Source organism: Neltuma alba, unplaced genomic scaffold (genome assembly GCF_004799145.2).
Source record: "Neltuma alba isolate B1F8T4 unplaced genomic scaffold, ASM479914v2 tig00000444_pilon, whole genome shotgun sequence".
NCBI lineage: Eukaryota > Viridiplantae > Streptophyta > Magnoliopsida > Fabales > Fabaceae > Neltuma > Neltuma alba.
The window spans coordinates 18,057-34,891 of NW_021632053.1; the positions used below are offsets into that span (position 1 = coordinate 18,057).

The 16,835-nt window shown below is 32.8% G+C and overlaps 1 protein-coding gene and 1 pseudogene across 1 annotated transcript; both read right to left on the bottom strand.

Annotated features, from left to right (window-relative positions):
• Nucleotides 1–1,889: 1,889 nt before the first annotated feature.
• On the bottom strand, nt 1,890–3,424 carry LOC114735447 (G-type lectin S-receptor-like serine/threonine-protein kinase LECRK3). Its single transcript, XM_028923175.1, has 2 exons — nt 3,374–3,424; nt 1,890–3,275 (listed from the first exon to the last, which is right to left on the bottom strand). The coding sequence occupies exons 1-2, from the start codon at nt 3,422–3,424 to the stop codon at nt 1,890–1,892; spliced, it is 1,437 nt and encodes a 478-aa protein (XP_028779008.1).
• Nucleotides 3,425–4,967: 1,543 nt separating this feature from the next.
• LOC114735537 (G-type lectin S-receptor-like serine/threonine-protein kinase LECRK1) lies at nt 4,968–8,380 on the bottom strand (annotated as a pseudogene).
• Between the last annotated feature and the right edge of the window lie 8,455 nt (nt 8,381–16,835).

Genomic DNA, 16,835 nt, shown 5'->3' on the forward strand with positions numbered 1-16,835 from the left:
CCCTTATATATGTCGGCTCAGGCTGGCCTACAGGCTTTCAGATTGTTTAATTTTTTTTTTGTATATTTTGATTTTCTTAAAAGAAAAACAATAAACATCATAAAGCTGAAACTTCCAATCATTAATATTACTAAAACAAAATGTTAAATTGTTATTCAGATTTTCAAAACTAAAAAAAATCATACAAGTTAAATACTAAATGATAGCAATATCATCAGTATGAATTTTATCACTATCTTTAATATCAGCAATATTTGATTTCACTTTACTAAGAATAAGTTGTTCTTTAGCGACAAAAATATCAAGGTTTTCTACTTGAAATAAAATTTACTTTCCAGCTTTGTAATCTAGTTATTATTTTATTTTTATTTGAAATACATTAAAGTTGAAATTCAAATTTTCAATTCGAGTTATAGAATCACAAGTTATATAAGTATAAAAATATTTTCTTGCCAAATATGTATAGTTTAGAATATTAAAATATATAATATAAATCAAATCATTATTTAATGTCTAAGTTAACTCATTTTTTTGAAGTTCAATAAAACAAATCATTATCTAAACCCAAATAAATCAAATTATTTTACAACATTCAACTAAACATTTAAAATATCAGTAACGATATAAAAAAACCATATTAACATCATATAAATAATTTTAAAAAAAATAAAAAAAATAAAATAGTCTAAATGGGTTGGCCACTGGGTTGATAGGCCCGTACAGGCCATCGACTCATTAGGACTAACCTTTTTAGGCTTGCTTATAATTTAAGAGGCAAATCACAAGCCCAGCTTTTTTAGATTCGACCCGTTTTTTCAGTTCTCGCATCTTTTTGAATATCAAGAAAATAATACCCATAAACTTTGCGTCATTAGTCAAGTCAACGGGTCAATATGGGTCCACGGAAATAATAACATGGGAAATGCGGAGCCGTAATGAGCCATCGCATTTGAATGACAGAAGGTGAAGAACGCATGAAGCTGCTTGTTGGAATAAACGTACTTGGTTCAATAGTTCTTTTATCACTTCTCACTTCACAAATTACTCAAAACATTATATTACTAACTACTAGTAAAATTAAGTCCATTTTTAAAAAAAAAAATTTGAAGGGATAAGCATTAACCGGAAAAAGTTACAACTCTCAACGTTTCATTTACCAAGGACCTTTTATGTCACTGAGATACAACAAGATTGACAAATTTTATCAATTGTGAATGTAATGTATTGAATTATAGACAATGTTGCTTATAGTAGACTATTTTCTCTAGTCCCTAATATAAGATCCAATAGACTAATTTGAAAAAATTAAAAAAATTAAAAAATTATTTAATTATAGCATATATTATATAATCACTTTAAAATATTTATGTCTATCATTAGACTGTATACCAATTTATAAGTAGGGTAAATTAGTTTAAAAAATAACGATAAATATAATACTTTAAAGTAATTTATATTTAATTTTCTTAATATTCTCAAATTAGTCACCAAACTAACTGAACTTTATATTAAGAATTAAAAGTAGTATTATTATTCTGAAGCATGTACATAGAGGATAGAGAGTATATTTTAATCAATACTAAAAATCTGAGTTTCCACTGTAATTTGGAAAATCTTTTTTTTTTAATTTCTACATAAATACATGAACATCTAGATCTTAGTGCGTGAACTGTATATAAACTTATTTAGTCTATATAACTTACTGATATTGAAAGGGGAAAATATCAAAATTAATTTTATAATTCTTTTTTATTCCTGGCGAAAAGGTAGAAGCAAGCTTAAAGATAAAATTACACAGAAACACAAAAATCAAAACAAATCAAATGAAAGCCATATGAAATTAAATTGCGACATCTTGTTCGCTTTTGTTTCCTAGCAAAGTGATGATGTCAAATAGAATCAGGAGATGGACAAGGAGGAATAGCCACTTCCGTAACTCCCTCAAGCATCAACACCACGCTTTTCATCGATGGCCGAAGAAAAGGTTCATCTTGAATACACCATAACCCCACTTTCACCATATTCTCCAGTAAACTAATATCCACTTCTTCCCCAACAACCAGCTTGTTTAGCTCTCGCCGAGCAAAGCACTTGTACACCCAATTGGACAGAACAATTTGCTCTGGATTTGACATGTTCACCACTAGGCTTTTTCTGCAAAATACAATCTCCAAAAGCATTACTCCATAGCTATAAACATCTGCTTTCACTGTTATTGGAGATGATGGGCATTGCTCCTCCTGAATTTCGTCCTCAATGTAAGGGGGATCAACCCAAGCCATATTGGTCATGGGGTACATGGAATGTAAAGTCATATTATCTTTCCCTCCTTTACATTCTGCTTCTAAGAAGTTCCTTTTGCATCCAAGATTCTTATGACTTGGATCTATAAAATCAGTTCCGGGAAGACAATTGCAACCTGGCTCCATTTCATTGGTGGTACAATAGCTATTGAACCCGAAAAATGTCTTCACGTTGCACTGATTGTCCAACTCTGATGGTGACCACAACTTTCTAACTTGATGTTTTCGATTTGCGTCTTCGAAATGAGCATAGAGTCGTAAAACTCCATCAAAATCAATAGTTGCACGGTAAGCAGTAGTTTTGTTTCCTTTGAAGCTGCTATCGCCCATCTTCCTGAGTATGTTTTGGCCTGAAGTACTACTGGCATTTACAATACATAGAGGCTGAGAATCTGTGTTGTTGACGAAAAGATAATATTTGGAAATAGTGTCATAACCAGTATTCGAGGCCCAGTAAGGATCCCAACTTGTGTCACCAGAATATCGTGGGTACAAAACAAGGTTTCCATCAGCCTGCATTGAGAGTTCAAATCTTCCAGAAGAATGGTTGGTGTCTGATGAACTAGACACTAATTGATGCCTAGAAGGTAGAGTTTGACCCCCTAACATAGTATCGGTTGGGTAATCAAAACTCTGCCAAAGGATGTGTAAACTTTTATTTCGTAGAACAAAGTTTCCAGAATCAAGCATTGAAGCATAGAAAATAGTTCCATTGTTACTATGAGCAATAACCTTCTTTTCCCCTGGACCTGTTTGCAGAAGAAGCTCACCATTTTTGGTTAGAACAAGACTTGCATTTAAGAAGACGGGAGGGTCATCATGATTTGCAGTCCAGACGATTGTCTTATTATTCCCAGATAACCAGATTCCAACTTTGAAGCCATTGCCTTGCTTGTAAAACCCAAATGCAAATCGACCTGAAGGTGAAGGCAATGCAGTGGGAGGAACAGAGGGGGAAAGTGAAGAGCCAGGCTATATGTGTTGTGTAAATACAGTTTCACACAGAAAATATACCAAAAAGAGAAGGTGGATGCTTGATGCAATGGTAGCCATGGCCACTAAAATCTCACAGAACTGCAGAATTGCTGATAAATTAAAAGGATTGGTGAAATGGTGGCCATAATCTCAAAGTCTTCCAAGTCTTCCCCAAAAGTGTTGAGAAGTTACCAATCTGTTAATTACTGACTGTCCATCGTGACTAATTCGTCCCCACCGGAAAATGACTAAGGAAGACGTACAAATTACGTCCAACTGTCCAAGTCAAAGATATGTTACAGCAATAATGCATTAATATTATTGTAGCAACAATCGCGGTATGACCCTGACTTTTCTTTTCAAAGTTTTTTTTAAAAAAAAAAATTAATTTCACTCTAGAGGGCAACACGTACAATTTTGTATTACAAGGAGTTTCAAAAATTGGTTTCCATCTACAAAAATTAGGATATTTTATAAACAAAAGTATAAATTATAATCAATTTCCTTGAACAGAGTCATATGCAAATAACCCTAGTTTTTATAACTTAACAAGAAACCCATTAGGGCCTGTTTTGTAGGAAGAATTAATTGTAATGGAAATGAAGAGAATGAAATAAAAAGGAAAGGAATAGAAAAATTCTGAGCTAACTTGTTTTGTACGAGTTTAAATAAAAAATGATTTGATAGAAAGATTTATGTTCTGTAAGATGAAAATTATGATGAAATGGAAAAAAGTGAGGACCGAATGATTTGATGCCGTCGATTTAAAATAATACTAAAATAATAAATTACTTGTTACTAAAATAAAAATGTTAAAATAATTATTTATGAATATAGTTATTAACGAAATATATCAAAAGAAGTATTAATTATAATTTTATTTATTATTATAAATTATGAATAAATATAATAAATCCTGATGCACCTCTCCAACAAACCAAATAAATAAAAAAAAATCATTAGGAATCCAAGAAAAACAAGAAATCATCAGATCAAAATGATCCAAATCAAATCCACGATTCAAAAACAAGAACAAACAGAAAAATGATGGAGATTGACGTGGCTTAACAAAGCTAGGGAAAATAGAGAGAGAGACAGAGACAGAGACAGAGAAGTTCGGCAGAAGACCACGGAAGCAATCCAAAAACATACTGTAAAAGATGTGCAGGAGCGAGGAGGAGGGGGGGGGGGGGGAATTAGGGGCCATGTGGTAATTTTCTAGGTGGCCAGGAAAAAGATGTGTTTTTTTTTCTTTACCATCGGTACATTTTCCAGCTATCATATTAATGGCCCCTTAAACTTTCTAATTTATGCTTATAATCCTTCTTGCTAGCAATTATTCGGTTTATTGCACTAATGAAACATAATATGCTAGTAACTAACTAAATATCCCTCTAAACTTTATTTTCACTCAGATAACAGGCTCAGTTTAAATTATATATAAATATATTATCTTAATTAGTGAAATAATAGACGAACTAACAACAATCAAATTGACGTGTCCGGAGTCAGATCAGATGCAATTATCAATCACAAGCTTAGACATAATGAAATTACGTAGCTATCAAATTATGGAATGAAACGTCTTATTTGCAATGACCAACTTAAATCTTTTACATAAATTGATTCCAACTCGATTAATGAATAATTCAGCCATATAAATATTACTCAAATTATCAAGCAAGCTTATGCAAAAAGCTCCATATTTTTGAAGATTATCAAGAAAGTGGGATCGGAGATAGAGGAATTGGAATATGTTTCAACCCTTCCAGCATCAGTATCACATTCTTCATGGAGGGACATAGAGACAAGTCCTCTTGGACACATCATAACGCCACCTTCACCATTCTTTCTAATGTCGTCCATTCTACATCTTCATCCACTAATACTAGTTTCTTCAATTCCCCTCTCACAAAGCAATTATACACCCAACTTGAAAGAATAATTTCCTCTTCTAAAGGAACATTCACATCTATATTCCTTTTGCAACATATGATCTCTAACAGCACCACGCCATAGCTGTAAATGTCAACTTTTATAGATGTCGACGCATCTTTTTGTTGCTCAAGTGCCACATAGCCACTTGTTAATTCATTGATACTTCTGATTCTTGAATGTTCTGGCATTGATGATAGCCTTGCAAGTCCAAAATCAGATATTTTTGCCGTCCACATTTCATCCAAGAGGATGTTTTGAGGCTTGATATTGCAATGGACAATACAAACTTCACATTCTTCATGCAAATATAGGATTCCTCTTGCTATATCCAATGCAATTTTGACTCTTTGTTTCCAAGATAGATGCGTCTCAGCCTTGAACAGAAAATCTGCTAAAGATCTATTGCTCATGTATTCATAAACAAGAAGCTTTCTTGAACTATCAATACAATAACCAATGAGTTGAACCAGATTTCTGCGATGAGTTCTAGCACTTACAGTGATTTCAGCTTGAAATTCTCTTTCCCCTCCATCAATGACAATGTCTAGTTTCTTCACTGCAATCCTTCTATTGCTTTCTGCAATTGTCCTTTTGTAAACCCCAAAAGATCATCTACCAATCTCTTCTGTAAAATTTCCTGTTGCATTCGCCAATTCATCAAAGGCAAAAGTTCGCAAACCACAATCCTCAGCGAACCCCAAATTTTTGCTACTGGTGGAGATCTTTGTGTATGAATAGACTTTACGGATGTAAATGAAGAAACTAGATATTGCAAAGACCAAACAGAGGAATGAAATCGTACCTAGAGTGATAACCAGAGTGAAAATAAGATTTTTCTTGTCATCAACAAGAACCTCTGGCTTCATTACATTGAGGGGAATCTTATTTGTTGAAGGCAACTTGAAGAGGGCCATGGTTGATACAGTATTATTAATTCTGCGAAATATAAGCGGAAGCGTAAACATTTTGCAGATTCCATCATCATATAACGCTGCCCGACAATCACAGTCTCCACTGCAAGACTTCCCACAAGCTTCCCTTTCCAGTGGCATGGCCAAATAAGGAAAAAGACCCCATTGCATATGTTGGAATGGCTTACTTACATTGTATACCATCTTTGGATCTTTTTTAGTTTTACAGTCATATTTGCTGGTTGGTTCAATGTCCAAAAACATGCTTTCATCATTCACATTATTGATGGGTGTGAATCCAGGGTAACAATGACAAACACCTTTGCCAGTGATGGAGGAACAATAACTGTTGAAGCCACAAATACCATTGACACCACATTGATAAAAAAGATTTTCCCACACAAACTGGACAGTTGATTTGGAATTCCTCCCAAATATGTGCACATACAATCTAAATATCCCATCCACATCAAGTGTTGCACGGTAGGCTAGGCTTGTGTTATACCCAGAAATGTTACTATGCCCCAAAACCCGTAAAGTAGTAATTGCTCATATCAACCAAGCAAAGAAACGCCGTAAGATTAACACTATGTTTTGTACGGGTTTTCAGAGAGGAGGGGAGGGAATTGCTCCCTTCTCCTTGTTTGGCTAATACAATTTTTTAGGAAGGGAGGGGAGTTGCTCCCCTCCCCTTGTTTGATTATGACAATTTTTAAAGAGGGGAGGGACTCTTCTCCCCTCCTCTTTTCTTCTAGCCTCTCCTCCAGAAGTGGGGTTTTTTGGAAGGGAGATGAGAGATAATATTTTAATTCTTCTTACACCCTTTCGATTTGTTAACCTCTAATCTGTCGTAAACATTTCTACATAAGAGAGTTCTTTTGAACATTTAGCAAGAGATTGATAAGATAATTATCTCCAAAATTAGTGAGCATTTGTAAACTTTTTTTTTCTCCTAATTCCAAGAGGTCATCGGTATTCTCTTTCACCTTCAAGGTCTTTTCTCTGATTGAAACCTATCACTCATGACTTTTTACCTTGATATCCTATAAATGTGTGACTATGTCTTATAAGTCAAAATTAGTGAATTGCATTATATATATAGTTATGTCTTGATAAAATAAAAAAGTAAGAAAATTCATTTAAATTTTATGAGGCTAAAATAGTCAATTTTTTATTAGAACAAAATAAGGTATCATTAAAATTACTCCCTTCCCTCCCCTACATTCAATCCAAACAGGAGATCATTAAAATCTCCTCCCTCCCTTCCCCCTCCCCTCCCCTCCCCTCCCCTCCCCTTTATATCTACCCTCCCCTTTCCTCTCCTTCTCTTCCATTGATTAAAATCCCTCTCCTCCTCTTCTCTCTTCATTCGCAAAAGTCATGGAGGCATAGTAAGCGTCATCTCCCCTTTGATAGTTCACAGGGTAGGCCACAAGATTCCCATCATTCTGCATGATTAGAATGAAGTTTCCACTCGAGTGGTCGGATCTGGACAAAGAAGAGACCAGATTTTGTTGAGGAGATAAAGTTTGACCTCCTAATATGGTGTCAGTGGGGAGATCGAAGCTTTGCCAGATAATACTTTGATTTTTATCGTAAATCATCACGAAATTGCCCGAATCAAGCATAGACGCTGAATCTGCAGGCACTGGAAGTGACGAATTAGTAATGAGTCTCCTTTTCCCTCTCTCGTCATGACGCAGAACTGGGCCGTCTTTAGTTAACTCGATCACAGAATCAGATGATAATGGTGGACTGTTGCGATGAGGCGTCCATACAGTTATATTCTCATGTTCATGCCTCAGCCATATTCCAACAACAAAGCCTTCACCTTGTGGGTAAAAGCCGAAGGCGAAATGACCAGAGGGTGACACCCACGAAGTGGAATTTGATTTTGTGGAGAGCCGAGAATCCAAACGAATGATGCTGGGATCATTGGCTTCAGCTATAACTTGGTTTGCAGAAAGCACCGCGAAGAGAAAGAACAGAGTTCTGGACACTACAAAAAAAAAAGACTTTAGGTGACGACTTTCAGCGATGACAAAAAAAATCATAATTGAAAGTTTCAGCGGCGACACCAGAAAGTTGTAGAACTTTCAGCGGCGACTTTTCTAGTCGCCATTGAAAGTTTGCGGCTGAAACTAAGACTTTAAGCGGCTTTGCTACTGAAACTAAGACTTTCAGCGGCGCTTTTTTTGTTGCCGCTGAAAGTATACCTTTGAGAATCATTAGATTCACTTTCAGTGGCGACATTCTATGGTCGCTGCTGAAGGTCTGACTTTCAGCGGCGACTTTATAATGTCGCCGTTGAAAGTGTAATATAATAATATATATTTTATTTTACAATATTAATAAACAAATTCAATCTGGCTCAGCCGCAAGAAGATTGGACACGAAAGGAGGTAGTCATGATTTCAAACTTTGAAGAAGACACATTTAAGGTGAAAATATTTGGACGATGACATGGCGGGAAGGAGTGATTGGCAATGATGTGGAGGTGGCTAGTGATGACGTGGCGGCTGGAGGTGATGATGTGGCAGTCAGCGGCGGTGACGTGGTGGTCGGCGGTGATGACGTGGGGTTGGTAAAGCCAATTCTTGTTAGGCATTACTTTCAGCGGCGACAAAAAAGTCGCCGCTGAGCATCCCTTTCAGCGGTGATAATTTGTTGCCGCTAAAAACTCTTTTAATGGCGATAAGAATGTCGCCGCCAAAAGTATTTTCAGGGGCGATAAATGTCACCACCGAAAGTATCTTTCAGCGGCGACCTTTTTAATTGCCGCTAAAAGTTTTCAGCCATGGCTACTACGATAACGACTTTTTAGCGGTGACTTTTATACTTTTAGCAGTGACTTTTTGTCGTTGCTGAAAGTCAATTTTTTTGTAGTGGGAAGCTGCCATGTGGGATTTGTGGAAGGAAGGGAAAACAGATGGATCAAAACTCAGAAGAAACGAAGGAAATTAATTTGCTTTCAGCTGCAAGGTGAAAGAGAGACACCGGCGTAATTATGCAAACAAGTGAAGACTTTGACTTGCTTCATGCATTGACCTGAGAGTCTACCGTAACGCAAAGAAAAGTTATGGAATTAGAAAAGAAGAAAAAATGGATTTAACCAAAAAAAAAAAAGTGTGGAAAATGGTGGAAACCGAGTGAAGACTTGACTTGCTTCCTGCATGTTGCGTGTTCTTCTACACCGATAAGAACACAAGAATCTGGAAGCAATCCGACTAAGTAAATTTCAGCGAAGCAACGATGGGTAAAAGAAACAAAATGACAAATTTGCTAACAAGTGATGGAGAAATTTGCAAAGTTACAATAAAACCCCCTCCCCAAAAAAAACAGAAAAAAAAGGATGCTTTAAATCAATGAAGAGAGATAACAGTATTTAATTGAGGGGATTTATGAAAATGTGAATAATTATTAAAAAAAAGGATTAATTTCCCTAAATTAAATAAAGTGAGTAAAATTGCCTCATAAATAAGAACGGAGTGAATACTTCATTAAAAAAAAATGCCGTATAATTTTAAATGGAATAATACTTTTTTGGGGATCTATTTGAAGGTGAGACATAGACTTAAGGGATAGAATTTTCTCTTAACAATTAGCTTTAGCAGAAATGGGTTAGTTCCTTATAATATAGTGAATGGAGGTTTAAAAAGAATATGCTCACATTTAGTGTCTTATAGTGACTTGAATAAAGAGATACTTATGCATAGTAAAAAAAAAAAAAGAAGAATTTTTTCTATTTCCTTTTCCATCTCCCCTCCACTTTCACTCCTCATCTTAACAATCGCATCAAATTTGAACCACTAAAATTTAGTTACTTTATAAAATTACTATCAAAATTAAATAATAAATAACAAAATATAAATAAATCATGTTTGTTTCTAGAAAACTCATTTTATTTATTTTTCTCTATCCCTTATGCACATCTATAAAATAATCTGCTGCAAGGAGCATCGTATTAATTAATTCAATAACCAAATATGTATTAAAAGAATATATACGATGCTTAACTTACCATAAGGTTTCCTATGCTCGGTAGATTCACTCTCACACTATTAGCATTAAGTGATGGAGAATTTCAGCATTTAACTAGCCACCAATAGGATCTCGATCATTCTCTAAACCATAGTGTCTTTTTCATTGTGTTAATTCTGTGGGAGTTAATAGTCATATTTATCTATTATTGGTTTATGAGTTGATTTTTCAATTCAAGTCAATAATTAAAATATCATCAATAGAATCGATATTGTTATAAATAAAGAAGAAATAGAAAGAAGAATCATATAGAGGAAGAGAGGATTAATGAGAGAGAGTATTTCTCATTCCATTCAAATGTGCTCAATACATTATACATGGTCTCTATTTATAGGCACAGTTTTACACTTTTAATAGAATCTACAAATTACATAATAATATGAGATAATTGTGAGATATAGAGATAATGGGAGATATTAGAGATTATAAGAGATAATGGGAGATATATGGACATCCACAAAGATATTATTATATTCGTAACATTCCCTATTGGATGTCCAATATATATGAATGTGCCTTGTTAAAAAACTTTAACTAGAAAAACCCTGTGGGACAAAAATCTAGTGAAAGAAAAAGAGTACATCATTCATTAATACACTATGCAATGTTACTTCATTAAAAACCTTGCTAGGAAAACCCAGTGGGACAAGACCATAGACAAGGAAAAAAGAATACAGTGTGTATCAACTCTCCTTTTTGGCAACATCAGTTGACATCTTGGAGCCTGCAAAGTATAATATAACGAACAGCCTTTCCAAATATTATAATGAGATAAAAACGTCAAATATGAATTTCATAATCTTCTGAAAGTCATGAGATGAATAGTTCTTTTATGGTTTACCCACATGTGGATTATACTATGATCTCTTGACATGAGGATCAAACAAGAATACTTTATCTATATAGCCATTAAGATTATTCTTGGCTACCTTCAGATAAAATAATATTACCTCCACGGTATCCTTAAAGTAACAAAGAATATTTTTAACTTCATTCCAACATCTTCATATTGATAAAGAACGATATCATGCTAATCAGCAAATAATAGCTCAGAGTCTGTATGGCTAGATACATATATGTATAAATGCTTCAGTGACTCTAAGATATGGTACTTCTAGACCAAATGTTTATTCATTACCTTCTGGAGGTCTAAATCAATCTTTAATTCATATCTAAAGGTCTTGCAACTATCGAAACACATAATGGATGTTACTTATCCATATAATGGATGTGACTTATCTATATGTATTCTTCCCAAAACTTTCATTTTAAACTTTTTCTTTAGGTAATTTGCAGCTTTTGAAAACTCATTAGGAGTTTTGATACTATCATCATAAATAGTATTGATAACAAACTCATTTTAAGTCTTTTCACAAATAGACAAGTTGGAATACGTTCAGAGATTCATATAAAATTTCACTATAAAATGAGTCATACATTATAGTTATATATTTCTAAAATGCACATGAAGAAAACTTCATTTATTACTAGACTGCCAGATTGATAAGACATGTAATTTAGTCCATCACAAGACTATTTTTCTTTTTATTGTGCAAATGTTTATTTACATGATACTAACATTACACTTTAAGTGCGTGAGTTAGGGATACACAAGTCCCTATTATATTGCATCTTTTCTTTTCTGTTGGCCAACTATTTTTCTGTCTGTATCTCATGACAGATTTATATATAAGATCCTCATTTGATCACATGATATCATTAATAAAATTATTATCGACTATTTTATTCCTTTATCGGTCCCCTTTTCTTTTATGACATAATGTATCGAGATCTCTTTATTGCTTTCAGACACTTAAACCTCTTCAAAGGTTAAACAGTTATGTCTTAATCTCTTTTGCAATTCATGCCTCCTTAGTATGATCATCATGATCATTTGCTCCCTTTTCTTTTCTTTTGGAACCGATCATACCCGCATGCTTTTAGCATGTCTTAAAAATAGGTGCACTTTTAACTAGAACATAAGAATTAAGAATTCTCGTTTAGGTCAGTAATTATATCTAGCAGATATTAGTAATGTTTTACAAATGTAATATTTTATGAACTTCTAGTTCATACTACTATATTTGAAGATCTATGTATGATAGTGAAAATGCATTTTATGTGTTTTATTTTCCAACTACACATTTTCTTCCCCTCATATTGGGAACATATAATATAGGTCTCCCAAATCCATAAATCTCCTTTAGAAACATTATTTTATTTTATTTAGAGACAAATAAGAATAAGGAGATTTTTATCCAATAGTGATCCCAACTTACTTGTAAGATCCATCGATGTGCATTATTATAGTGGAATAATAAATATTGCACATTCTACAATGAAAAATGTCTAGCTCCTGACCATAAGCCGATTATAATGGGAGAATTCACAATACATTGTTGGCTTGATACATTTATGTGCAAAAATATATAAAATCAATCATCTTAACACTCAAATGGGAATTCTATTATCATAAACTCTGATCTAGCTACTTATGGAAGCTTTTACTAAGTATATAATCATTAGTAGCGTGAGAAACAATCACTAGCAATCTCAACAAGAATCATATTGATTTTATAATCAAGAACTTACGTACTCAATGTAATTAGTTGAACATATTTGCAAACTTCAGGTTGCAAGTTGATCATAAATACCTGTAACCATTTTATAGATGCATCTTTTACTTATAGAGTATTACTTTGGTCCACATGGTGTCTAAATAGGCCCATATATAAAGTTGATATATTATAAATCTACACGAATCCAATTTTGAATATAGCTAGTGATGTTCTCTTATTTAGTTCTTTTGAGAACAAACAACAAATAAAATTTTTTGAATCATATCATTTTTAAAGAATCTTATGGTTCTTTAATAAATGACAGTACACATTTTTCATGATATTTTGCATCATTATGATTCAGGATGATCTGACCGGTCATGCCAAACTATAAATGCATAAACTTTTGGTTTATTGTAAAATTATTCTCAATTATTAGTAAACTTTTTGTTACCATGTCATATTATTCATTTTTCACTTTAATATTTCATAAAGAATATGCTATCAATTATGGATTTTATTTTTAGGATAATAAATAATGATATAGCTTTTCTAGAGCGTTATTTTTCATCTTTTACCTAATGTTAAAAACTTGTGCACTCATAGAAGGTTGGGCGCTACTGACTCTTCTAGAGTCTTTTTCAAAAGGAATATGAGATATAAAGAATGACATTAATATTACTAATAACAAATTTCATCCAACATAATTCACACTTGTATTTCAACAATCTCTTCCTCAAGTATGAGTCATATAAATATAATTTTCTTACTTCTATATTTCAAATAGAGTGAATAGCATATAATAAGCTAATAACATATCTTTAACTTAGAAATCCAAATGCTTCCTAATTCAGGTATAATAATGAATTTCAATCCAGTTGCGTTATTACTTTAAGACCCTTTGATAAACAAATATTCTAATATATATGTTTGTGGGTCATAATTTTCATGATCAATTACCAGTTCTTCAGAAATTATATCAACATTTTGTTATTAGTTCTTCTAGAACTCTATCAATTTTTTGATTATATATAGTTCTTCAAAAAATGCTATATATAATTGTTCAGGAACTAACATATATTGTTTTTTTTACTATATGATATACTTTATTTCTTGTTATGCTTTTTCAAAGTATGAAGTATTTTTTTTTTTCAAAACATAAAATTTTCTGGATATTTCATTATTTAAAAACTTCACTTCTTTGTATATATTATGTAATGCTTCAAAACTTATTTATAAATTTATAAATCCAACAAAAATTTGAAAAGATCTATAAAGACTAAAATCAAACTATATAGTTATGAAGATTTAAATCATAAACTTTCATGGTTATTTATAAGTAATTAGTCTTTAAGACTCTATACAGTAAATATATATTTTAAAAATCATTTGTGTCCCTCAATATTTGAACCATAGGTCTTCAGGGCTTTAAAAACATCATATGTCATTATTTTCATATCATTCAATAATATGAGTGTAATGGTTGCTGGCCATTTAGTAATAAAAAATTATAATATTAATAAATATCAAATTGAATGTCAAGAATATATCAGAATAAGATAAGAATAAAACATAAATTTTAAATTAATTAAATGTAACATGAAATAAAGAGAAAAGGTAAATTATTTTACCAAGACATCCTTCACTACATAGTCATTAGTTTTCTAAGCTACATTATTTATAATTCTAATTGTTATAATGTTTTCTTTTATAAACAAACTATATAATGATCTTTTTTATAATCAAAACTATATGACTTCAGGCTATTTAATAAAGAAAATAAAGATACATGGCATCTAGCTATTTAATTTCAAAACAAAAAAATTAAAGATATATGGTTTCTGACCATAAGATAAAAATTTGATGTTATATAGCCTCTAGCCATTTAATAAGATAACAATAATCAAATATATAAGGCTTCTAGGCATAACATGGAAAATTTATACCTAAATACTTCTAGTTATTTAATAAGATAAAATATCATATATATATATATATATATGGTTTCAAACCATTTAAAAAAATAGAGAATTTCCCATATATATATGGCTTCTACTCATAAGATGAAAAATCAAAGCTGTATAGCTTATGGCTATAATATAAAAAATCAAAATTATATGGCTTTTAGCTATTTAATTTGAAAAGAATAGAAAATCAGAGTTATATGGCTTCTGACCATTTAATTACAATGAGATGAAAACTTAGAATTATATGGCTTCTGGCTATTTAACTTTAGATAATAACTCTTTAAAGATATTGCTAGTATCTATTAGAACTTCGGGTTCCATCAAAATAGTGGCGTCAGGTCAATAAGAAATAGAGGGGGAAAAAATCCTCTCATCATAATTAGCTAGGAAAGTATAATATCTATATCAAAATTAAATTGTAGTACTAAAAAGTAAAACAAAATATCTAATCATAGCCATGGAACCCAATGTTCAAAACAATGGTAGATATCTTTTTAATTCCATATAATAACTTAGATTATCCTAGATAAATTGAATAAGAATACGGATACTCTGAAACATCATATATATGATGATCGAGATATTTTTATTTGAACAAAGCAAAAGATACTCTAGAAAAATAATAAAGATGATGCTATGAAATTATGTTGGGGTAGAAAGGTATATCATATGAACCTTGGTTAAAGTTTCTTGCTGATAACGTGTTATAAATAAAGAAAAAATAGAGAGATGAATCATACAGAGGAAGAGAGGATCAACAACAAAGAGTATTTCTCATTCCATTCAAGTGTGCTCAATACATTATACATGGCTTCTATTTATTAGCACAATTTTACACCTTTAATAGAATCTGCAGATTACATAATAATGTGAGATAATTATGGGATATAGAGATAATGGGAGATATTAGAGATTATAGGAGATAATGGGAGATATATGGATATCCACAAAGATATTATTATATTCATAACAGATATAAATATTAATATCAATATTGGATATAGAATTTATTTTTCTGAAAATGACAAAAAAATATTTGTTGAAGACAAATAGGTGATGCTGACTATTTTTGTAATATGTTTGACATGTCAAAATTTGTCTAATCACCCATCTATTATTTTAAAATTCAATAGGTATTTTTTGTTATTTTCTCTTATTTTTAATTATATTTTTAAAATAGTAAGAAGTATAATTTATTTTTCAGCATTCGGTACAATATATGACCTTCAAAATCGACCTAATTAATTTGACTAGTAATTAGTAATTGTAATGTTCTGAGAAGAAAGCTAATAAAAAAACGACAAGTTATGAAGGGACAAAGTGACCAAGGACCACAAACTTTGGGGCTGATTTGGCAGTAGGAAAAAAGAAGGGGAAATTTCACTGTAGGACCGCAGAAGACAAAAAATTTCAAAGAGCCCCCAAAACATTCTAAAATCTCACTGCAGGACCAAGGGGCCAATCTGATATTAATTCCATAAGCGAAATGACGCCACTGCCCCTCATTTTACTTCCACTGAAATTTGAAAATAAGGCGAAAAAGCGACGGTCAAAAGTCCTCCCGCTCTCTCTCTATATGCGAACGTAACCCGTGTGCGAAAAGTGTTCCCTCTCCCGCTCTGCGAACGTGCAACCACTCTGGGAAAACTGCTGCGTCTCTCGGTTTGCGAACGTGCTACCACTCTACGAAAAATCTGCCCTCTCCCGACTGCGAACGTGCTACCTCTGTGGGAAGATTCCTGCCTCTCGCAATCTGCGAAAAGTGTTCGACGTGGCCCCCAAAAATTCCATCAGCTTCAATCTGCGGGTTCGTGGTAATCACTAGAAGCGGAAGGAGAATAAGAAGAGGCCGACAAAGGAGGAAACTTGCAAGGCTATCGACAAAGAAGGAAGAAGCAGGGCGAGAAGAAGTCACTGATTTCCATTTGGTAAGCTTCGCGGTCCCCGTTAAATGCAGTAGATTTCTTGGATTTTGTTTTCATGGTAGGTTAAGGAGGAATGACCCACTGAAAGGTGGGTGTGTTTGGTAATGACATTTAGGTTCTAACCCAGGAATGATTACCAATGTGTCACATAGTGTTCGGCCATTTCCCTGACTGCCCTTTAGCAAATGCTCCTGATTTAGTGAGCGAACGCTTGTGA